This window comes from Manacus vitellinus, unplaced genomic scaffold (genome assembly GCF_001715985.3).
Source record: "Manacus vitellinus isolate BGI_N305 unplaced genomic scaffold, ASM171598v3 scaffold_1_pilon, whole genome shotgun sequence".
Taxonomy (NCBI): domain Eukaryota; kingdom Metazoa; phylum Chordata; class Aves; order Passeriformes; family Pipridae; genus Manacus; species Manacus vitellinus.
Genome location: NW_021939396.1, coordinates 1,197,808 through 1,221,163, shown reverse-complemented (window position 1 = coordinate 1,221,163; position 23,356 = coordinate 1,197,808). Strand labels below are relative to the sequence as shown.

Sequence of the window (23,356 nt, the reverse complement as noted above, 5' to 3'; positions counted from 1 at the left end):
TTGAGTAAAAACGGGCAATGTGTGTGGCAAACAAATGTCAGAGTTGTAATTAGGAGTATCTGAGCTTGCAAGTTCCCTCTAAATGGTAGGACTGTCTAATGAAGAGTGTGGGATTATGCTGGGTGGGATAACTGCAAGTCAAAACTCAGTCTGCAGCTTGAGTGCTCACTGCCTACCTGCCCTACCAACCACAAGGATATACAGAATATATTCAATAAATCTGTGAAAGCAAAATGACTCTGCTCTTTTCCCACAAGTAAGACAATGCTTTCATTTTTCTTGACAAATGGTTCTTCTCCCTCTTTTTAAACATGGCAATCATGCCAGCTGTTCCCCAGACAGGGAATATCCCACTACTGGGGCCACTTTTGATTTTGTTTATATCGGCTCAGAACAGCTGTAAATCCAGGGGCTGTTACAGCTTTACTTTCCAATCACTCAAGCTGTGAATGAGTTGGGTGTCAGGGCTGGAAGCTGATTCCTGGAGTGCTGTTTGGAGATCACTGCTCCATGGAGAGGGAATTGGCCCCAGGGATTCCCCAGTGACCAGCTGTGTGTTGCACTGAGGGGCTGGGAACATGCTGGGTCCCGTGGGCTCTTTGGATTCCAATGGGAGTAGAGCTGTCATTATCCCCCTAAGAGCACACCAATCTGCTGCCAAATGGCTGAAATCCCTTCATCTCCTTTTCCAAGGTGAGAAGGAGCCTCTGAAACCCTCTGAGGGCTGGTAATGGTCTGGACACGTTTTACTCCAAGGCTGTTGGTTCAAGCCCAGATTGGGTCAGGAGCTGTTGCCAGTGCAGGGATCTTCAGTGATCAACAGTGAGAGATGGGAACCTGGGTCCTACAGGAGAGGAATTGCATCTGCAAGGAATAATTAGGGTTTGTTCAGCCTGAAGAAGAGGACTCTGAGGAGAGACCTCATCACAGTGTGCAGCTTCCTCATGGGGGGAAGTGGAGGGGCAGGCACTGATTTCTTCTCTCTGGAGACCAGTGACAGGACCCAAGGGAAGTGAAGACGTGTCAGAGGGAGGTTTAGGTTGGATAGCAGGAAAAGTTTTTCATCCAGAGAGTGGTTGGACACTGGAACAGGCTCCCCAGGGCAGTGGGCACAGCACTAAGGCTGCCAGAACTCAAAGAGTGTTTGGACAACACTCTCAGGGATTTGGTGGGATTGTTGGGGTTGTTCTGTGAAGGGTCAGGAGCTGGACTCGATGATCCTTGTGGGTCCCTTCAAACTCCAGATATTCCATGATTCTATGAATTGGATAAAGGCAGGGCTTAAGAGATGCCTTAGGGGTGGCTTGTGCAGCCTTTGCACAAGTGTTCACAATCTGTGCTTTGGATGAAGCTTTTTCTTAAGGCCTTCAACAGGCAAGGGGAGAGGGAAGGTAGATGTTTGTTCTCCGGGGGAAATGAGCATCTTTGGCAGGAATCTTCTTGCAAACCCTATAGCTTCTGGTGTTCCCCCCTCTCCTCAGCTGGGTCTCTCTGAAGGGCAGGATGCACAGGAATGGGGAAGGCACGTTTTGGGGGAGAGCTGCTGGTCTGGCATCACTCACCAGCACCACACTGATAGTAAAACAAACAACGGGCTGTTTTGGAATAATTTGGTGAAATGCTGTCGCCTGGCATGGAACCAAAACACTGCTTAAATCAGGATAAACACAGTCTGGATTCTACTCTCATTTTCCATCCCCAATCTGCCACGGACTTATTTTATTTTAGCTGTGTGTAAATCTTACCACATTTCCCTGCAAGGTGCTCAGAGCTGCTGCTGTGAAGCTACAAGAGAGGAGGGCAACCAGCTTCCAAATCAGCTGCAGGATTTGAATTGGTTATTCTCTGTGTAGTACACAGAAAGGACAATTCCCAGCAGAAAGGAACAGGAAAGAAGACTTATTTTTAATGTGCCTAGAGAGGATATAAAGAGCATATAGAGCATATGTCCCTGTGGTAAAATAATGCTAGTAATAGCAATAGTAGTAACAATGATGATGATGATGATAATGGTAACAATAATAATAAATTCCAGAGGTGGCTCTAGTGCTGTCCTGTAATTGTCCCTAATATTTAATTTTTATAATGCTCCCTGGCTTGTGCCAACCAGCAATGTCCAGCTGCGGTTCAGGGTGTGGATTGCTCCATGCATCATAAAATCATGGAATCATTAAGGGTGGAAGAGACCTCAAAGATCATCAAGTCCAACCTTCGACCGAATACCACCGTGCCCACTAAACCACACCGCAAGGTGCCACGTTTGCTCCTTTTTTGAACCCTTCCAGGGATGGTGAATCCACCATTTCCCTGGGCAACCTGTTCCGGTGCATAACCACTCTCTCAGTGCAGAAATTTTGCCTAATATCCAACCTAAACCTCCCCTGGTGCAACTTGAGGCCATCTGCCCTTGTCCTGTCATTAGTTGCCTGGGAGAAGAGATCAACCCTCACTTCCCCACAGCCTCCTTTCTGGGAGTTGTGAGGAGTGAATGTTCCACTGAGCAGTATGGACAGGACCCCTCTGTTTTGAACGTGAGTTTGTATGAATATCTGTATCATATATCCACAACAGAGTGGATCCTGGACCATTTGATTCTCCTGGACTGACAGAGTGAAATGAGGTTTGCTCCTTGCTGCAGTGCCTGTGTCAGTGCTGCTGCACAATGCGATTAAAGTTCACTTCTGCCTCTGTTCTCTCAGAAGCAAAGGACACATACCCGTAGAGGAATAGGCCATTTTGGTTATTACCAGCTTTATTGTGGAAAATGGTTTTATTTCTCTTCAGTATGCTTTAAAGGGAAAGGCTGCGACAGAGCAAGCTTTCCATATGCGTGAGAAGCAAAGATTTAAAAGCCAGACATTCCATCTGGCCGGCTCACAAACAGTTAAGCCAAGAGCTCTCTCCTCTCTCTCCTCCATACCTCCCCATGTTAATATTGCACAGCAGAGAATGAGATGCTGGTTCTTGATTGTCCTGACATAGCCCCAGGAACCCCCTGAGGCACTTACACACCGCAGCGATCCACGCTGAGTTAAGCTTTGGACGAGAGATGGAGGCCAGTATTATTCTCTTCCATTTCCAGGGGATCAAAACAGGCCCCTGAGAAGCTAAAACCGGTGTTTGCCATCTAAAGCAGATCAGCTGAGAGGCCTTTGAGAAAGGTTGGCTAAAGTGGTGGAGCCACGTGGCCACAGTTGACCTGCAGGCAAGCTGGGAATAGACCCCCACTCTCCTCCATCTCCACCCACACCCTCCTCCTTGAGGTCCCAGCAGTCTGATTCCCAAACTGCAGCCCACAAAAAGATGCAAAGTGACTCATGGCTGCTCCTCAGAGCTCCATAAAACAGGGATTTCAGCTGCTTGGCCAAGCAAAGCGTAATCGGAGAGGGGCAGGGAGGGAATAATGTGTTTTAAGTAATGGCAGTGAGAATGTCTGGGGCAGAAGAAGAGTGGTCCTCAGCATTAACATGTGAGCCTGACCCATCCCTCCTCGACATCGGGACTGGAAATTTGAGGCTCTGGGAGCGCAGCGTGGTCGCTCAGGGGTGGCAGCGAGCTGACCGTGGTGCTGATGACTGGCAGGTAGATAATGCGGGCTGTTAACTCCCGTAATTCCCTGCCAGCCCGCAGGAAACGATCCTGACAGTTCCCATTTACAGGGAGGCTGCGTGGCCACTCCTCTGCCCTCAGAGCTTCGTCGGGGCTGTTTGCTAAACACGGATTGCCACGTTGGATCTCGAGAGCAGGCTCAATACCCACCGAGGAGCTGGCGATTGTTAATAAATAGTAGCACGTTAAGGCGTCTCTCCGGGTGATTTTTGTGCTCCGTAATTACCCGAAATTGCCCGTTAGACCGGCCAAATTACAGAAAAGGAGCCCTCAGCTCCACAAATGCGTTTCTGATAATGGGTGACTATTAACTTTGACATGGGAAGCCTGTGGTTGTGAGGCAAGGGGAAAAAAACGGGGGAGAAATCCTCTGGACCTGTCCTGCAGTGGCAGGGGCTGAGCTCAATATGATGTCATGTTTTCCAGAACAAAGTTGGGAAAAGATAATTTATTAATGATGCCACTAAGTGACATCTTCATGCAGGGATCTCAAAGCCCTTCTCAGAGGTTGGTTGATGGAGAAGAAGAGGCTCTGGGGGGACCTTATTGTGGCCTTCCAATAGATAAAATTTTATGAGGAAGATGGAGAAATACTTTTTCACCAGGTTTTGTTTGAGATGGAGTTAAATTTCTACAAAGCAGCTTGTGTGGGGCTGCATTTGGATTTGTGTTGGAAACAGTGTTGATCACACAGTGATGTTTTAGTTACTGCTGGGCAGTGCTTACACAGCTACTCACCCCACCCCACCAGTGAGAAGGCTGGAGGTGCAGAAGAATTTGGGAGAGGACACAGCTGGCACAGCCAACCCCAACTGCCCAGAGGGATGTTCCAGACTGTATTATGTCATGATCAACCTCTAAACTGGGAGGATTGGAGGTTGTTGGAGCTGCCATTGCTGACTTGTGGTGACAGGACTTGGGGAGAGATTTTTCCCTTGGAGGGGTGAGGCCCTGGCACAGGTTGCCCAGAGAAGCTGTGGATGCCCCATCCCTGGAAGTGTTCAAGGCCAGATTGGATGAGGATTTGAGCAACTTGCTCTAGTGGAAGGTGTCTCTGCCCATGGCAGGGAGTTGGAACAAGATGATCTTGAAGGTCCCATTCAACTCAAACCATTCCATGAATCTGTTAAAAAGGAAAAAAAAAAGTGTCTTCCCTTGAGCAGGACCACTTTTATCCCAGACCTCAGCAACAGGCATGTCCTGGCATGACCACCCTGGACACCAGTGCTGGTTTCATGGAGCGCTGTGTGATGGTGCTCAGGAGAACAGTGGAGTGTGAGCAGCACCTCCTTATTCAGTGGGTCTGCTCCTTGTGTCCCTCACATCTGCCCCTTCTGCAGCCTCTGTAGTGTCCCCAGAGGTGGACACACACGTGAGCTGAGTTGTGTTGTTCTCACACAGGTGAAGGTGTCATGGCGTCACTCAATACCAGAGTCCTAAAAGATACTTTTTATTGCTGTAGATTCCTGCCCTTTGGGGTGGCTGCTGACCTTTTTAGCAGTGGTTGTACTGGTGTAGAGTACAGGTGCTTTACTATCCCAGTGAGGTGTATATGTGAATGAGAAACCCAGAATCCAACCAAATGGGGTTAAAAAAATCAGTGGTTTTTTTGGTAGATGAGAAGAGCACATTCACCTTTTGCTCATTCAACCCTCCTGAGTTGTTTTCTTGCAGCACTGACACAGACCCTTTTGTTTAGAAAGCTGTTCATTCTGTGAGTACTGGCAAAAGCATTATTTTCCAGCAATTTTAACAGCTCTCTCCCTGCTTTGGCAAGAGTTGTCCAACCAGCAATGAAATCAACATGATGGGGCTTAAAAAAAGCTTCTCAGGAATCATGAAAAGCCTTTGGGACAGTGGCACAGTGAAGTGGTTCCTGAGAATACTTGGAGTAAATCACACCCACCTGATACAGTTCTTTGTCAGAAGAGTGGGATGAGTCTCGTTGCTTTGAGCTCATGACCTGGGGGGAGAAGGAGATGGACTTGCTTGGTCTTGCAGAGATGGATGAAGGGGGAAATCTGATCCCAACCTGAGGGTATCAGAGGGACAGTTACAAAAATTATAAATCCAAATTCCTCTGGCTTGTGCCTGATGGTTTAACAAGGGGAAAAGCCACAAACCAGAGCTTATGAGGTTCACAGAGCCATAGAATCCTTTAACTTGGGAAAGACCTCTGAGACCATTGAGTCCAATCCAGCACTGACACGTCCACCACTAAACCACGTCCCCGAGTACCACATCCACACATTTCCTTAACACTTCCACGGATGGTGATTCCACCACTTCCCTGGGCAGCCTGTTCCAATGCCTGACCACCCTTTCAGTGAAGAAATTCCTAATATCTAATCTAAACCTCCCCTGGTCGTTTGTGACCTTGGGAAAAACCCTGTCGCAAGGAGAGTTGTGTAGCCCTGGAATGGGCACCAATGGGATGGGAGCTCTCCATCTTGGAGAATTCCCAAAGCTTATCCAGACAAAAACAGCACCTGATACTAGTGGTAGCCTTGCTCCAAGCAGCAAATTGGATTGTAAAGCTGAAGTTGTCCCTTGCAACCAGTAATTCTGTAATTCTCTGACTTCATGAATCTTTAATTTCAGATGTGCAGGAAGCCAGGCTCAAGGCAACCATTACAAAGAGCAAACACATTTCTAAAACCAAACAAAGCCCAGCCCCCCAAATTCCAAACTCATATGCCTGTGTTTAATTTGGGAGCATAATAAAGGTTTTAATTTTTCGGTGACAGTGTTGGTGTGATGTTGTACCTATAAAGACTTTGTTCAGCTTTTCTCAGGATCGAGGATGGAAAAAGCAGAAAGAACAGCTTGTAAGGTCTGGGGCAAACTGCACAGCATTAAGAAATATTTTCTTCTAATTGGAGCCTGTTTGACCCTGGAGCCAGAGCAGGGTAATGGAACAAACACGACTCGAATGAAGTCGCTTTTCACCACATTCTGCAGAAAGCAAGAGAAGGAAAGAGAGAAATGCAGAGAATATCAAGGGGGGAGAGCCAGAGAGATGCATTAAGGGCAAGAAGAAAAGGCAGAATATGTCATGGGAAATGGCCAAAGGAAGGGAGACAAAAAAGACAAGGAGAGCAAAAATTAGGGAGAAAGGAAGAGAAAAGGAAACAGAAAAGGAGAAGGAAGCAAGGTGAAATCGCAAAGAAAAGGAGGAGTGTCCTTCTGCCCTGCCAGGCAGAGCGATGAGGTGGCAGGACAGGAGCAGCCCCAGGCAGGAGCGCTCGTTATTTCCATCCTGGCTGATGTCATTGATTGCTTCTCCCCTCCCTTGTCATGCCTGGTGACAGAATCCCAGGAATTGCGACTCACAGCAACCTGCTCTGTTCCTGATTGGCCCAGGGAAAAGTTTTCTTTCCAGCTCCAAACGGGCACGGCTTCATCTGCGTTTCAAGGTGCTCCTGGAGAAGGTGGAGACCCTTTTCCTGGCCTGTCTTTTGCAGACAACCGGTTTCTTCTCAGCTGTGGTGCTGGGAAAATCCCATAGGATTGCTTCCTCTCTTACCTTGAGGTCTTTCTGTTGCCAGCATTATTACTTTTTGAATCGGCCTTGTTTTTCCCTCACTTTTCCTCCTTTAAGGAAATTTCCCTCGCAAGGCTTGGATTCTACAGCATCCAACCACATTCTGTCAGGGGGTTTAATTAGTCAGAAGATATAAAACAAATGAGGATTTGTTTGCCAAAGGGAAGAAGAGGGGGATGGGAAAAGGAAGATGGGCGGGACAGAGAAACCTTAATAACGAAGAAAGAAAGCAGAATCCTAAGTTACATGGGTCTGAGGCTTTAGGACTTATTTAGGATGAGAAGAAATTGCCTCAAGTGGATTAGACATTAGGAAAAATTTCTTCATGGAAAGGGTTATAAAGCATTGGAACAGACTGTCGTGGGAAGTAATGCAGTCACCTGGAAGTGTTCAAAAAACATGTGGATATGGCATTTGAGGACATGGTTTAGTGGTGAACATGGTGGTGGTGTTGGGTTGGTGGTTGGTCTTGCTGTTCTTTAAGGCCTTTTTCAACCTTAATGATTTTATTATCCCAAAAGGAGCAGCCAGTGTTTTTTGTGGTTATCCACCCTCATGATGCCAACACAAATCTCATCACCAGCCATTTCTTCTCTGTGGGGTAGAGGGATGAACTTTGTGGCGTCTCTTTAGCAAAAGTCCTTCCACTTGGTATGGCTTTTGTGAAAATTTGGTTAAAAGATGAAGAAGGAGGTGCAGATCAGGGGCTTTCCTGTGGGAAGGACTGCAGAGAGACACCAGTTATTACAGCAAAATCTGGCTTCCAACTGACCGCTCATCATTTGTGTAATGCCTCATCTGTGAGCAAACACCTGACCTAGGAATAGTCCAGCACATGAAATCTCTTCCTTAGCTGATGGAGGACCTAGGAGAGTGTTGTGGGTAATATGGGAAAGGGGATTGAGAAAGAAGTGAAAGAACCTGAGGATTTTGGGGAGTGGAGGGATATCAGAGAGGATATGGAAGGGAGGGAAATTAGAGATTCCTGTGTTGGGATATGGGGATGAAGTCTGCTCATCCCTTACAAACCAAACTCCATTCCTTCAGTTACTCCTGGGTGGTTTAGGAGTGAGTTACGTGTCGGGCTTTTTTTGCTTTAATGGAGCTCCTCCCCCACTTTTATCCAGTTACCCATGAAAAGTCAGTGAAATGAGACCTACTTAAATCAAATGTCACAATCGATGCTCATCCCAGGCCACCGTTTGTGCGATGTGAACTCACATCGCCGTGAGGGAGGAGCAGGGACAGGAAAAGGGGTTGGGAGCGAGCTTGGAGAGAGAGAGGGAGAGAGAGAGCAAGGAGCAATCCATGTTTGATCAGTGCTTTTATCACAACCAGGCATCTCTGGGGTGGGACAGAGCTGCTGCCCGCCTGGGTTCTGCAGGGGGGAGAAGCAAAGCTGTGGCTTCTTACCCAACATTGCATCTGTCTCTCCCATACCCAACCCCTAAATCAGAGTCCATTCCACATTTCAATTTATAAGGAGAAAGATATGCTACTTCAGCACTCACACTGCCTGGATTATGTCCAATCTCAATTTTGTTTGATGGAAGATAAATCAAAATGTTGATACATTCATTGAAGTACCTCTGCATTCACCTCATCCCCAGAAAAAAATGCTTCTAACCTTCCGTGAATATTTGGCAGGAGTGAATTCACAGGATGGAAAACACAGTCATATGACTTGACAGTAAAAATTGCAGTGATCTAATCTCTGTAGAAGTTTAGGGGAAGGCTCCACATGTGAGCTGAAACATTTTTTCACGAGCATTTTGGGAATCTGCGAGTGGAGGAAGATGCAGGATGATGCAGGATTGGTGAGGCTCAGCACCCTGTTACTCCTGCAGTTTCTGCACAACCGTTGTTAGTTAAAAGGACCGAGAGATTGTTTTAAAGTTCCATAATTTCTGCAAGTTGAATTAGGATTGGAATCCAAACCCTGTGTGTGTGTATCTGTCAAGGCCGAGTTGGATGGGGCCCTGATTAACCTTGGTCTAGCTGAAGGTGTCTTTGCCCATGACAGGGGGTTGGAATCAGATGATCTTTAAGGTCCCTTCCAACCCAAACTAATCTGGGATTCTGTGATCTGTGGTCTAGTTTGGGAGTGTCCTAAGCCTCCTGTTTCACAGAATAAACTCAAGGAAGGTGGGGGACATTGCAGAGAGGTAGCTCCACACTGCAGGTTTCCTGTCTGTAGCTGTTCTGCATCCAGTGGAGATCCCTCAAACAACCTGTAGTCCTTTGGGTGCTTATTCCAGCTGGGAATTCAAGCCACTGAATGTGTGGGGCATCCCATCTTTAAGGGGAAAGAAGTACCCAAGATTTGTGGTCGAAAGGAACGGTGAAAGTCAGAGGGTCCACAAGAACTTGCAGAGTTTTATTAGTAAGTGACACATTTGGCATGGAAATTGGGATGTTAGTCCCTGATCTCCTGGGGTAAGCACAGGACATTTTGGATAAAGGGGAAGGGTGAAAGGGAAGAGGGAGAAAATGGATTAAAGAGGGAGAGAGAGAAAGAAAGGAAGAAACAAGGAAAGGGAGAAAGAGAGACCATCATTCCTGGCTCCAGCATTGTCCAGGATCCTGGGGTGCCTGTGCCCCCAGGCTTCAGGGGGGCACCTTTTATAGATAAGTTTTCCCTGCTAGTTTCTCACTTTCTATGCAAATTAGTTATCATACACAGATCATTCTTCTAGACTTTTCTGGAAATGAGTTGGAGGCTTCAGGGGTCTTTGGTGGTTTTTGATTATACCCCTTCAGTGCATGCTCCCTTCTCAACCTCATTCCTGCTCTTGTCCTGTGTTGTGCTTATCTCCAGGAGCCAGGGCAAGGATATTTGTCACAGAAAAGTGCTGCCCTACCTCCACATGGCACCTTCTCCAGCCACAACAGTCCTTGGTTGGCTCCACAGCCATCTGGCTACCAATGCTTGAGACATACATGTTAACCCCCTTATCCTCTAGGCTCCTACAGTGTGTCACTCAATTTTGTGTCAGGTCCTCTAAGATCTTGTGCCAGCCTTCCCAACAGCTCCTGTGGGGTTCACTGCAATGGTGTGAGAGTTTTTTTTCCTCATTAATTCATCCCAATGAGGTTCAAAATGTGGGGACTTAAGTCCTCATATTAATTAATTAATTCCCCCTCCAAATGTGTGAGGCACCCCTGGTCAACATAATCAAATAAGGAAGATCTTACCTTACCAAGTCCTTCAAAATCCAGGGACAATTCAGCTCAGACCCCTCTGCACCAGGGTTGTTTATCTCCTCTTCAGGGTGGGCTCTGTGGAGTAAACCTGTGGTGACTGTGGGCCTTGAGTGAAGGGACACATGTTTGCTTTGCCCATGTGTTGAGCTGGCCAGGCTCCATCTGAGCACCGCACTGAGCCTTACCTGATGTACTTTGCTTTGCAGAAGGCTCAGTAGCCTGGAACAGAGCTGCCACAGCCTCAGCCTCATGGCATCCCGCTGACTGGAGGTTCAGGTTGAGCAGCCTCCTGCCTGCCAACAAAACAGTGCAGTCAAGTCCTTAGAGGGCTGCCTGTTCTATTCCCAAATTTTTGCATAGTTCCCTTTATTTGTGGTTTTTTTCTCCCTCGTGCTAAGCCCTTGCTGTGTCAGAAACCATCTCATGTCCATGGGCGAAGCGATAGGTGTTGGTGCTGTGCCAGTGCAATGACAATGCAATGAGCCCTGAGTGGGCTCCCACCCCTCTGCACACGAGCTGATCCCTCTGAATAAAGGGTTCTGGTGTGTCTGCTGCACGGTGGGTCTGTGCCTCTCTGCCTCTCATGCCAGCAGAGATCACCGGTGTGGAAATGAGCCTGCAGCAGGGAAAGCCAAGAGGGATCCAGATCCTCCCTCCAAGCTGAGGACAGGATGACTTTAGTGGTATCAGTCTGGCAGATGTTGGTTGGTTACACAGTCACAGCCAGGCAGAGAACTCCATTAGGAGAGGTTACAGCAAGTGTTGGGTTGTGTCTGCAGATCTTTTCTCTTCAGAACCATCCCAACCAGGTTTTCCGGTCTGTATGATCCCTTTATATGAGGAAATGCCTCTTGTAGTAGTGTAAGAGTAGTGAACTGATGGATGGTATGGCTGGATTCTGGGTCCCTGGGGAGGACATACACCTTGCTTTTCCTTTACTTGCTTTACTTCATCCTTTTCCAGATGAATGTCTGTAGCTGGTGGAAAATTTTCACCTTTTCATCCTCCACCCTTCATCACCACCATTCCCAGAAGAGCTCCTTGGTAATTGTTCCAGTGCAGGCATTGCCTTCTGCTGTTGCCTCATTAATTGCCTCACAGTTTCACACTGGATGGGAAGGGCCTGATCCTCCTCTTGCAACCCACGTTTGCCTTCCACAGAAATCAGAGTTGTTACCCAGACTTGACACTGGTGTGTGTGTGTGAGTGTGGGAACAGAATCAGGTCCAAAAGAAGTCTGGGCCAACCAGAAATAGATCCTGGTTTCCTTTCCTCCTTATTTGTTTGTGCAGTGTGATGTGAAGGTCAGGTGAGTTGACACAGTGACAATTAGGAGGAAAATTCTTGCCATGAAATTTTGCTGGTAGAACTGGTTTTTTATTTTATTTTATTTTTTCTGAGCTTCTTCTATTTCTTTCTTTCTTTTTTTTAATGTCTTACTTTCTCTCTTTCAGAACATGGAAAAGGTGCTGGTCCCTTCTGTCACGTTAATTGTAGGCTGTGGAGTATCTTCGCTGACACTTTTGCTGTTGATTATCATTTATGTCTCTGTTTGGAGGTATGGCTTTCATTCTCTTCTCTTCTCTTCTTCTTGGGGAAAGTAACTGGTTTTTAATCTGCATGGATCCTAGAGTGTTTGCCCTCTGGTTTTGGGTGTCTGGTGCCTGAGGAAGAGCTGTTTGGTAACGAGTGGGTCCTGCAGAAAGTCATCCTGGTGGCTTAGCTGGCATTGTTCTTTCCTTTCAGTGCCAGAGAAATTAGTAGAGTGAAATTAGTGCCACGGCCCCATGTAGTCTCACTGTTCCACTTCCAAAAGCCTCTTGCTGGTTTAGATGCCTTTGTAAACTCCAGGAGACCTTGTCTGGGGCGAGGTGGACATGTTCTGCCTCTGGGCAGGCCCTTTCCTTCGAGGTATTGCTTTGATAACATCACAATTCCCATGACCTGCCATGAAAACATCTGGCCTGAAGAACTGACAGAACTTCTCAGGAGCCTGAGGATGTTAAACCACATCATTACACTCCATCACCTAAATAACTCTCCTACCTCTTAGCTACATTTTGCCTTCATCTTCAGGTTCAAATGGGAGTCCTCAGTGCATCCCATGGTAGAGAGCTCCTGTACACACATAAGCAGGTCAGGTGGAACCTAAAATTGTGTCATTTATAAAGGCTGAAGTGAATTTGTAGCAAAGTTTTATTGAACCAAGGCCCGTATTGGCCCATGCCCCTGTTAGACGTGTTTTGGTGGACTGTATAAGCCAGAGAACCCGAGGTGTGCAAGGGATTTTCTCCCTGTATTGCCTTGAACAAGGTCTGAGTTTATGCCACGAGACCCATTCCTTTCCTAAATCCATGGCAAACACACTGAGACCTTCATGGCTCCACACTGAATAAAACAAAGACAATCAGAACCAGGTGACTGACTGTGAAATGGAAGTGGAGTGGCTACAGAGAATCTAACTGGATATTACTGGTGATCCTTTTGGGAGAAGGGATCAGTCTGAGGTTCTCATTTTGTCAAGTCACTCTTCTTAGGAAGGAAGGAAAGGGGAAATTCCATTCAGAGGTGTGAATTGAGATAACTTTTTCTACCCTTTGACAGAGGAAAGAAACAAGAGAGTAAAAAAAATGAGCAAAAATGCATCTTTTTTTGTTGATACTGTGACAGTACGTAGTGGCTGGTTAATTTTGGCGAGTGCAACAAGCTGAAGACTGATCATGATAACATTTATCTAGAACTCAGGTTTTTCCGTGCCTGGGGTATCATTGGATGTGCTCAAGTCCTTGTCCTCTCCTGCTTTTCCTCAGGCTGGGCAGCACTGAGCAGCGCTGGTAGGTGACTTACTGGTGTCACTGGTGTCAGGATCAAGTGGAAAGTTAGGATTGGAGAGTAAAGTGCAAGTGTTTGAGCCTCACCCTCTCTTTCCTATCAGAAACAAGTTCAGGATCTGAAACCCAAGCTCAGACATGAGGTCGACTCAGTTTGGAGCATGCCAAGAGTCATTTGGAATAACATGGTGTATTTTTTTCCAGGAGCGTGCCCCCTCAATATTTACTGTTATTGAGGACAGTAAATTGCCTGACCTGTTTAAAATATACTCTGCTTAATTTCTTATTCCAGCCTTTGCCTTGTGCCTATGCCCAAAATAATCAGCACCAATGGGGGGACACGTTTATGGGAGGCTTGAATGGGTATTTCTGAGCTAGCCAAGGATGGACATGCATTTCCAAGTGATCCTGAGACCAGCTTTATCTTGGTTAAAGGGCTCTCTATCCTAAGTCTCTCTGTGTAAATATTTGTAAAGCATGATCAAGTGATCTCTAGAATTTCTCTCTGGTGCGCTGAGTTTGTTCCATTTCTTCTCTGTAGATCATGTTTCCATGTTTTCTGAACTTCACAGCATTCCCGTGGCTGAGCCCTGAGCACTCTGTGTGTCCTTTTTATTTTAGGCATAGCTGCTGGACGTGAATGTGCTGTCCTTTTAATGGTCTCAGGAACCTCATACTCAAGTCAACGTTATCTCCTTGCTCCCACTTTGCTTTGCCCTGAATGTAACATATTCTGATAGACAACAGGAGGAGTGTTTAGAAATGGAATCAGAAGTATTATTCCACACAGGAGCAGTATCAAAGTGGTTCTTTTTCACCGTGCAGGGGAGAAACTCCTCATGCCCTGGCTGCCTGATCTTCTGTGGAGAGCCCTCATCCAGAGCTCAGCTGTTTTTGGGAGCTTTGGCCGGGAAATTTCCCATTCAGAACTCCGGACAAAGGCATCTGGAGCATGCACACATAGACCCAGCTTGAGAATGAAACACTTCTGATGAATAAGCTCACTGAAGCTGACACTCTGGAAGCTTTCCCAGAATTTTGCCCAGCTAGGGTTTGTTTATATGTGTGTGTATATATGGGAAGCAGAAAGAAAGGGCGGGTGAGAAAGAGGGAGAGGGACACGGTAAAGAAAAGGGGGAAGAGTAGAAGGGAGGTGATCTCAGCTTTGGGGAAGGAATTTACCCTCCACTTCCCATTCAAAGCCCCCAAATAATGGTTGCTCCTCGGTGGCATCTACTCAGCCACTGGTGTGAATGGCACGAGCTTTTTTGATGCAAGTGATCACTTCAGACCCGGCCAACTTGGCACAGCCTCCTGGAAAACTGGGAGTTGCTTCTGTTTGACGGCTGTTGGTGGCCTGTTGGTGGACTCACTCCAGTTCCCAGTAGACAGATGGCTGCAAAAATCTCTGCTGCAGATGGTGCATCTCTGGCCTTATTAGCAGGCTCGACAGAGGGGTCAGTGACACAGTGGGCTGTGGAAGGGGAGTGACCTTGTTACATCTCGGCAGCGCCTGGCCCGGGTCACAGCTGGAGGCACAATGTGCGTGTGGGCCACACGCTCCACCACCCATGTGGAAAAAGAGGGGGAATTGAAAGAAAAAAAAAAAAGATCTTCCCCCTTGAACACCAGCGTGAAGATGAAAAACTGGGGAGAAAAAAACTCAGCTACTCAAGGGTCAGAACAGGTGAAATGACTTAGTGCTGTGTTCCTCCGAGCTCTGGTTTGTGCCACTCCTTTCAAGCAGCTCCTTGACAGGATGGTATTTCAGGATGCGTTTTCCGTCCCTGAACTCATCGTGGTTCAACAGCCTCTGGAGTCAGTGACCTTTCCATAGCCTGGAGATCGATGCTGGCTATTGAATAGCTCATCCACCAGCCCATCAGCATGTGGGGCACGGCAGCCCCTGTTCCCTGGCAGCAGCTGGGGGAGAGCTGGATCACTGGGAGATAACACAGGGAGCTTTTCTCTCCCTGCCCAGCAGAGCCTGAGGATTGATTTAGTGGCTGTCAATGAGCTCTCCAGGGGCTTTTAACACTTGCTTTAAACCCCGGAGCTCTGCCTGTGCTGGAGGTGCTGAGGCACTCGGTGGCCCTGGTGGGAGGCAGCAGGAATGAGTAAGTGACTGCAAGGAGAGGGATGTGTGTACACACAGTGAGAAAGCAGGAGTGACTCAGTGTTTGTGGGAGCAGGGGAGTCTAATGGGGGCAGAGAGACAGACTGCAGGGTTTTCCCACCTTTTCCATCTGTCTCAGCTTGTGCAGGGCTTCCCCACACGCTGCAGGATGTGGGGAGCCTCTCTGGTGACCAGCGACAGGACCTGAGGGAATGGGGTGAAACTGTGTCAGGGGAGATTTAGGTGGATCTCAGGAAAAGGTTCCTCCCCCAGAGGGTGGTCGGGCACTGAACAAGCTTCCCAGAGAAGTGCTCACACCACCAAGGCTGCCAGAGCTCAGGAAGAGTTTGGACAACTCTCAGGCACATGGTGGGATTTTTGGGGTGGGTCTGTGCGGGGTCAGGAGTTGGACTCCATGATCCTTGTGGATTCCTTCCAACTCAGGATATTCTGTGATTCTAGGACACAAGCCAGAGCAGAAGTTCCCTGAATTAGCAGTGAGTTTTTCCCTGCTTTCGTGGCTGAGTACAGCATATTTTGATAAGTAGACAGAGTCCATATATCAGCCAAAGGGGTAGCAAGACAGCACCCTGGAGTAGCTCTGTCCTTGCTGGAGATCTGTTTTCTGGCAAAACCTATCAAGTTCTGTGCTTTTTTCCTCTCTGATATGAGCTCCTGACTTCTTTGGCCAGAGGGGCTGGGGTAGTATTGATGATTTCTTTCTGTGGAGCATCCTGTACTGGGGAAGAGGAAATGGAAGGAGAAAAGCAAGCATGGCAGGAGGTCTCAGCATTCTGATTGAACTGAAACATAGCAAGGAAATGCTTGGAATCCAGGTCAGGCTACCAAGGAGGACTCTGGAAGAATTGCCCAGGAATGCAGGATTGAATTAGAATGGTCAGACCTCAGCTGCCTTTGAAACTGGGGAGGGATGTGAAAGGCACCAGGAAGGGTTTCTGTAGGTCCATCAGCACCAAAGGATTACCCAGGGAAGTGTTGGCTCGGTATGGAAGGGGACAAGGAGCCTAATGGAGAAGGAAGTTGAAAAGGTGAAGGTACCCAATGCCTTCTTTGCCTTATTCTACTGGCAAGGTCGGCTGCCAGGCACCCAAATTCCTACACAGAGGCAAAATCCAGGGAAAAAAGTACTCCCCACCACCAAGGAAAAGAGAGACAGGGATTATTTAGGTTATCTGGACACTTGCAAATCCATGGGACAAAATGGGATGCATAGAGGGAGCTCTCTGGTGTAGCTGTGGAGCTGCTCTGTCATCTGGGAAGGTTCCTGATGGCTGGAAGAAGGCAAATGTTACACCCACCTTTAAAAAGGGCAAGGGGGACGATCCAGAAAAACAACTGACTGGTCAACCTACACAGCCCCTGGGCTGATTAAAGAGCAAGGACTTAGAAAGGTTATTTCCAAGCAATATGATGGACAGGGAAGTGATTGGGAATAGACAGCGAGGATTTATTGAGGGCAGGTTGTGCCTGGCTGACCTGTTTCCCTGCTGTGGTGGGATGGATGGTTACAGGGACGGTGGAGAGGAGTAGGTGGTGTGTATTTTGACATTACCAAGGCCATTAGCACAGTCTCCCTTGTATCCAAACCAGGGAATTGTGCACTGGATTGTTGGTTTAATAGCTGGATGGAGTTCCTGCCGGATTTAAGGGCAATGGTCAAAGGTTTGCAGCTTCATCAGGAACTTGTTGCTTCTGGCCAGGGTTGGTTCTATGGCCAATATTGTTTAATGTCTTCTTTAACAACCTGGATCACGTTTGACACTGTTGTGGCCACATCTGGAAAAGTTTGTCCAATATTGAACTTTCCCAATACAAGAGATTGGAGCAAATCCAGTGGATGCTTAAGGGGCTGGAGAACATGATGCCAAAGGGTGTCACAAGCTTGGACGAGGGTTGGCTTGGAGAAGAGGAGGCTGTTAAGGAGTCATAGGAGAGTGGAATAACTTGCAGAGGTAGGCAGGGAAAGGTCTTGAGGCAGCAGCTGCAGCAGGAAAAGATCCAGCTGGATATAAAAAATAATCCTTCACCACCAGAGCAGTTAAATGCTGTAATAAGTCATCCAAGAGAGGTGGAAGCATTTCTGTTCTTGGTGTTTTCCAAAACTTGATTGGACAAGACCTTGAGAAGCCTGATCTGACTTTGAAATTAGTGCTTTTTGGGGGGGGCATAGGATTGAACTGGGAACTCGAGAGGATTTTCCCCAACCTAAATTACTCTGATTCTGTGATTCTGTTCATTGCCAACCCACGTCTTGTTCTTTGGATGTTCAGGGATCTGGGGAACGGGATGGGCTCTCGGTATATGAAGGGAAGCAGGGAGAAAGGAGAGCTTGGCTTAAGGAGGTTTAAGGTGGGAACAGTGTGAGGACAGCTGGATTATCTTCCCTTACTTTCACATCCAGACTCTACTAATTTCTTACCTTTTTTGACTAGAGGAGGCTTTTGAAGTGCACCAGTTGGATCATAGTGTTGTTCCACAGATTTATTACATCTCATTCCCACCAGGGCAGAGTCCAAATCTCCTTTTCTACCCCCCTAGAAGCTGCTGATTGGAGACTTGATGTTTTACTTCACACAATCAAAGCACAGATAGACTGATGACTCAGTACCCTCCAGCCACAAATGGAATGGGATGCAGGTGATGCACAGCATTGTACTGAGTCCAAGGAAATCAAGAAATTCGGGATCAGATTGGCCAGGAAAGGAACCAGAAGCAAATTTTTCAGGCAGTCAACCCAGTTTCTAGCTGAGCTGGGATCCTAAATCTTTTAACCTGTTCTGGGATTGGGTGAGTTTCAGGGAGAATTACCCCTAAACCAGATTTCCAACACCCTAAGTAGAAGTTCAATTCACTGCTTTGCACCAATGGCTTTTTTGTATCCAGGAAATCATATCCTCATATTCATGTTTGTCTGAAAACAAAACTCAGAGAAAATTTAAAATCAAAAGTTTTACAGCCTTCATTAGGTCTAAAGCACAGATTTAACCTTGGCAGAACACACATGTGCAGTAAACTCATCCTGCCCTCCTAATCAGGAACCCAAAACTCTGCAGCCAAGGCACGACCAACTCACTTGCACTAAAATTAATTAATGAAATTAAATTCCCAATATAAATAGTTGCCATGCTGGAATATAGGAAATAATCCTGCATTAGCCTCCAGGGATGAGCTGGTTGATTAATACATCTGTTTCTAATTTATATAATCATCAGCACCTACTCTTTGCTCATCTGGTATTCAGGCAGGGCCTTTGCTGCATCACTGGGATAACTCACGTGTGTGAGTGTTGGTGTGGTGAGATCCCGAGTCAATCCTGGAGGACTTGCACTTTTGCAATTCCCTGTTTTTTGGTTTTATTAGGTACATAAAAGTGCCTTCAAAGAAATTTTCCTCCACGGCCAGTGGTTTGAATTAATTGTCGTGCCCACACCTCAGCAGCGAGTCGGGGCTGTGCTGCACCATTGCAAATCAGAAGTGACAAATCCCTTGCTCCTGCAAGGTGCTGAAGGCAACACCTTCCCGACTTATATCCCTCATGTCCCAGACCCGCGGCTGCACTTGCGTGTTTGGCCTAGTTCTGAGAAGTGTTTTTAGAAGAAGAAAAAGAAAAAAAAAAGCCAGAAACGCTTCTCCCTTCAGGATGCCTTGTTAGGTTAAAGGGAGGGGAATGCTGAACCACACACACTTTGTTGTGAAGGCGCATGTGTTCGTAATCTGCTTCCATGGCCAGCATGCCTGTGGCTCTTCTTATTTGGGAATCTTTTCCGTGTGTTGCCTGTATGTTTTTCTTTTAAGCTCCTTTTCAAGCCCCCTTCCAAGTAGGCAGAGCTGAAGAAGACTTGCAGCACTCTACTGTCTTAGGAGGGGCTCAGACTAGGCTGGCCCCTAGTTTGTTGGCTCCTAACTCCAGCATTGAGGGGGGATGGTGGAGAGACCTCCTCCCCCTCCCTTTCCCCCTTGTTCTTGTTTGCTTAACACACAAAATCTGCAGGAAATGGGCAGCCCCTTGCCATGGCCTTGTGTAGAGCCTGGCCCAGAGCAACCTGCACCTGGTTGGTGGGTTTTAGGGGTGACTTGGTGCCTGTTGTAACAGGGTGGGTCTCCCTCCCCCTCTTCTCTCGCTGCAGGTACATCCGCTCCGAGCGCTCCGTCATCCTCATCAACTTCTGCCTCTCCATCATCTCCTCCAACGCCCTCATCCTGATCGGACAGACCCAGACCCGGAATAAGGTGGGAGATGAGTCAGGCTTTTGTTTATTTGTTTGGCTTTTCCCCTGATTTAGCACCGAAATGATCCGTTCAGGCAGCGCTTCCTCGTTTTTCCTCCATCTGTTAATTAGCGACATGTCAAAGGCATGGCTAAATGGCAGATTTCAATTTTCTCTCTCGCTCTCCCTTTGATAATTTGTCAGCATCCTCAGGGCTTTGATTAAAACCAATGTGATATTTTTGAATATCTGCCTAGAGTAGCTGGCACATGGCACGGTGAAGAACCGTGGTGTTTTGCAGGGCTATAACCATTTTATTTTCAAAGAAAAAATATTACGAAGACAGATTGAGAAAAGGCTTTTTTAAAGAAACAAACAAACAAACAACCTCTCAGCTTTACATTTATTTCTCCAGCAATTTTAATACTCTGAGCTTGAAGCACTTGGCAGATGTTGATGAACACAGACACAAAAACCCCACCTTTTTTGGAGCAGGAAGCATTTCCAGATGCCCTGTTCACACTGCAGAGCCTCGAGGGACTCTGTGCAGATCCCAGGGTGACTTGAGCAGGACAGGCAAAACCTGATGTGGTTTTCCAAGCCATGTGCACTGGTTGCACAGCCATGCCTTCCCACATTACAGACCCAGCTGGAGGGGCGTGTGTGAAGCAGTTTCACATTCCCTGTTGGTATCTGGAATGACAAATCACTGCTCATCATCAGTGTTTTCCCGTTGTAAATTTTCCCATCTTCCCAAATGCTCCAACCATCATATTTGGCTCATTTTTTTGAGCCAAAAAAAGTGAGGCAAGAAACCTCCTCCACTCCGTCTGCTGCCAAAATCACAATCAGAAATCAAAAATTAGTTATTACTGAACAGTAACCAGTGACCAACTGGGTTTTTTTGAGTCCCTGCTTTGGCAGCCAGAACTTGCTGTCACTGTTGGAAGCATATGAGGAATAAATTCTTCAGTCTGAGGGTGGTAGGGCACTGGAAGAGGCTGCCCAGAGAAGTTGTGGATGCTTCATTTGTGGAAGTGTTCAAGACCAGGTTGGATGGGGCTTGGAGCAACCTGGTCTGGTGGAAGGTCTTCCTGCCCGAGGCAGAGGGGTTGGAATGAAATGATCTTTAAGATCCCTCCCAACCCAAATCATTCTGTGATTCTACAGTTTCTGCAGAGAAGCCAAAGGGTTTAGTGAATCCCAGAGACTCATTTCTATGGAGACCCCTTTGGGTTAGGGATAGGTTGTTTTAAGGAAAGTTTTCCAGCTGCTTGAATCTTGTGTGTGAGAGAAGTGTGGTAACAAGCAGCCAGACAACTCTGCTCTTACTAAAGAGGTGCCCTTCACAAACTCATATCACAAAGCAGAGCTGTCTCTTGTGGCCCACAGAGTTGGCAAGAGGTGGAGAAGGGGTGACCCAAGCTCCTGCTTTCCCTGGGTGCATTGTCTGCAACCCCAAATGTGTGCTGGGATATTCCTTTCAACACTGAGGGAGGCTCAAGATGACAAAGCCGAGCTCACCCATGGTTTGGTTAATCCTCTTCACCTGGTGGAAGGAGGTGGATTCCTTCACCTCTCCCACCCCCTGCAGAGCACAGCCCAGGTTCTCCCTGGTGCTTTTTGTCCCGTTAATCAGGGTGTTCACGTCAGAGCTGGTAGTGGGGATTCAAAGCTCCCGGCAGTGATTTCGTGAGGCAGATTAGCTCGTTGCACATACATATGCATGAAACACCATAAATAGAAAGGTTATTCTTGGATTTCCTCTCAGCCATCTAGTAAACAGTCTCTGGCAGGGAACAGAGAAAGAAAACTATACAGACAAGAAACGAAGGAATGTAAATTAAGATTTTATTCGCGTTCAATTATTGATAATAGAGCGTCTTAAAAGTGTCGGTGATTGATTTATGATTGCGGTTTACTCCGGGAGGATTTCCACGGGATTGGCTTCCCTGGAAGTGTCAAATTCTCCCTTGATTTCCATCCGTGTAACCTCAAAGGCAGGATTCCACGCCTGGATTTGCTAAGCTTTTTGAAGATGAAAGGCCTGGGAAAAGGCTAAAAAAAAATTACAGTCAGCAATACCCTGATACAAAAGAAATGCGTGCTGTGAGAACAGGCACTATCTCAGAGGCATGGCTTGGGTGCTGCGAGGGAACAGATTTCTCCTCTTAAAGGAAAACAAGGGCTAATGGCCTTGACAGACTGACAAGCTCTGCTAGATCTTTCTCCAGCAGCTTGGGACATCATTTCTCTGTGCTTAGCCCTTCATGGACATTTATGTTTTTGCCCACGAGGAAGGAAGAACCTGGAGCAGAGGTTTTGCAGGAGCAAATATGTGGCTGCCCATCAATGGCCAAGTTCAGCTGAGGCGATGGGTTTATACATGTCCAGCTGAGATGTGCTTATTTCTGTTGTCCTCCCCTCCTTTCTTCTCCTCCCCTTTCTGTCAAAACTACCTGATTGAGAAAAAACACCCAGAAGATGTGTCTCTGTCTGGTGTAAAATTATAAAGCAAAGTTTTTCTCTCCCCTCTTATAAACTGCTGGTGAACTGGGAAGTACCGTGTTGGTTCGAAACAAAATCAAAAAGGGGACATGAATAGTATCATATCTGATATTAGCAAAAAAAACAAAAACCCAAAACATTCCAGAAAGCATCCTCTGTTTGTAACTGTTTTATGTAGGTTTGTAAGCTGATGAATAGGAACCACCTTTTTAGGATTCTTTTACAATGCAAAAATTACTGGAAATTATCATACCGAGCCGTGTTCCTTGTCCTGAGCTGTCATCCAGAATCCATTTATAGGCAGAAAACTGAGGGGTTTTTTTGGTGTCAAATACGAATATGGAACAAAAAAGACAGTTCCTATCTGAAAGAACACACGGCCTTGCTTTTATTCACAACCTCTGATAACGTGGCGCTGTGCCGGTGTATGAATGGAGAGCAATCCGATAAAATCAGGATAAAAGCCTCTCTGTGCATGAGAGCCCTGAGTTAAAAGCTGCTGGTGGATGAAAAAAAGAGAAAGGTTCATTGACCGTAAACCCAAAGTCCGCATTTCCTGATACAACTCAAAGCGGAGAGAAATCCTTGATTATAAACCTCCCCCTCCCCCAAATGCCTTAAGCCATTACTTTATCCAGAGTCACTTTTAAATTCTGTCTGCTCTCCCTTCTCCTTGGGAGCCGCTGGAGTTTCTTCCCGTCGTTTCCTTCCCGAGTACATTGATTCACAGTTTCCAGCTCACAGATGGGGGAAAAACTGGCCGAGTTAAACAGAGCGGCACCAATTTGCACCAGTGAAAGATTTGGCCTTGCTGAGTTAAAACAAAGACGAGCTTGTCAGCTTTCCAGTCCATCTCCCCGGCACTCCGGGATTGTTCTTCATAATGCATTTGCGAGTACTTTCCCCAGTTTAATTTTAAATGGCTTAAGCTCCCTGCATTTCCCTGGTGAGATTTCCCCACTGAGTAGTAGAGCTCACCATTATGAAATTCCTTTTTTTTTTTTTTTCTTTTTCGCTTTTCCCTGGCTACTGGTAGTTCTGTGCTCTTGGACAACCCTGCCCTCATGTTTGCAGTCCTTTACCAGCCCCTGGCAGCCGTGGTTTCACCCGGCTCTCATGGCTTAACTCTTTCACTCAGCTCTCCTTCCCTGGCAGGGAAACCATCCAAATTGCCTTCCTCTGATTTCATTTCTGTGGTTCAGCTGCCAATGACATGGTGCTTTGCAAACCTTTTGAGCTGAGATTAGTGCATGGTTTACTAACTACTCTGCACCCTCCAACACCCCCAAAAGGATCGTGGCAATGGTTTTGGTCT

General features: G+C 46.9%; 2 protein-coding genes across 7 annotated transcripts in view; both read left to right on the top strand.

The window, feature by feature from the left end:
• ADGRB1 (adhesion G protein-coupled receptor B1) overlaps positions 1 to 11,903 on the top strand; it is a 222,171-nt gene extending 210,268 nt beyond the window's left edge. For all 4 annotated transcript variants that reach the window (XM_029959414.1, XM_029959417.1, XM_029959416.1 and 1 more), the window contains one exon: positions 11,812 to 11,903. The gene's annotated coding sequence lies outside the window, so the exon portion shown is untranslated. The remainder of the gene's footprint in view (positions 1 to 11,811) is intronic.
• Positions 11,904 to 17,228: 5,325 nt separating this feature from the next.
• The window catches only part of LOC115307100 (adhesion G protein-coupled receptor B1-like), a 66,417-nt gene continuing 60,289 nt past the window's right edge, over positions 17,229 to 23,356 (top strand). Inside the window, exons 1-2 of one of the 3 annotated variants that reach the window (XM_029959419.1) lie at positions 17,229 to 17,393; positions 19,453 to 19,555. Coding sequence is in view for 1 of the 3 variants with exons in the window: in XM_029959418.1 (XP_029815278.1) it covers positions 17,952 to 17,962; positions 19,453 to 19,555 (114 nt within the window). In the remaining 2 variants the exon portion in view is untranslated. Of the gene's footprint in view, positions 17,394 to 17,922; positions 17,963 to 19,452; positions 19,556 to 23,356 lie in introns of those variants that run through there. The other 2 variants (XM_029959420.1, XM_029959418.1) reach the window with 2 other exon arrangements.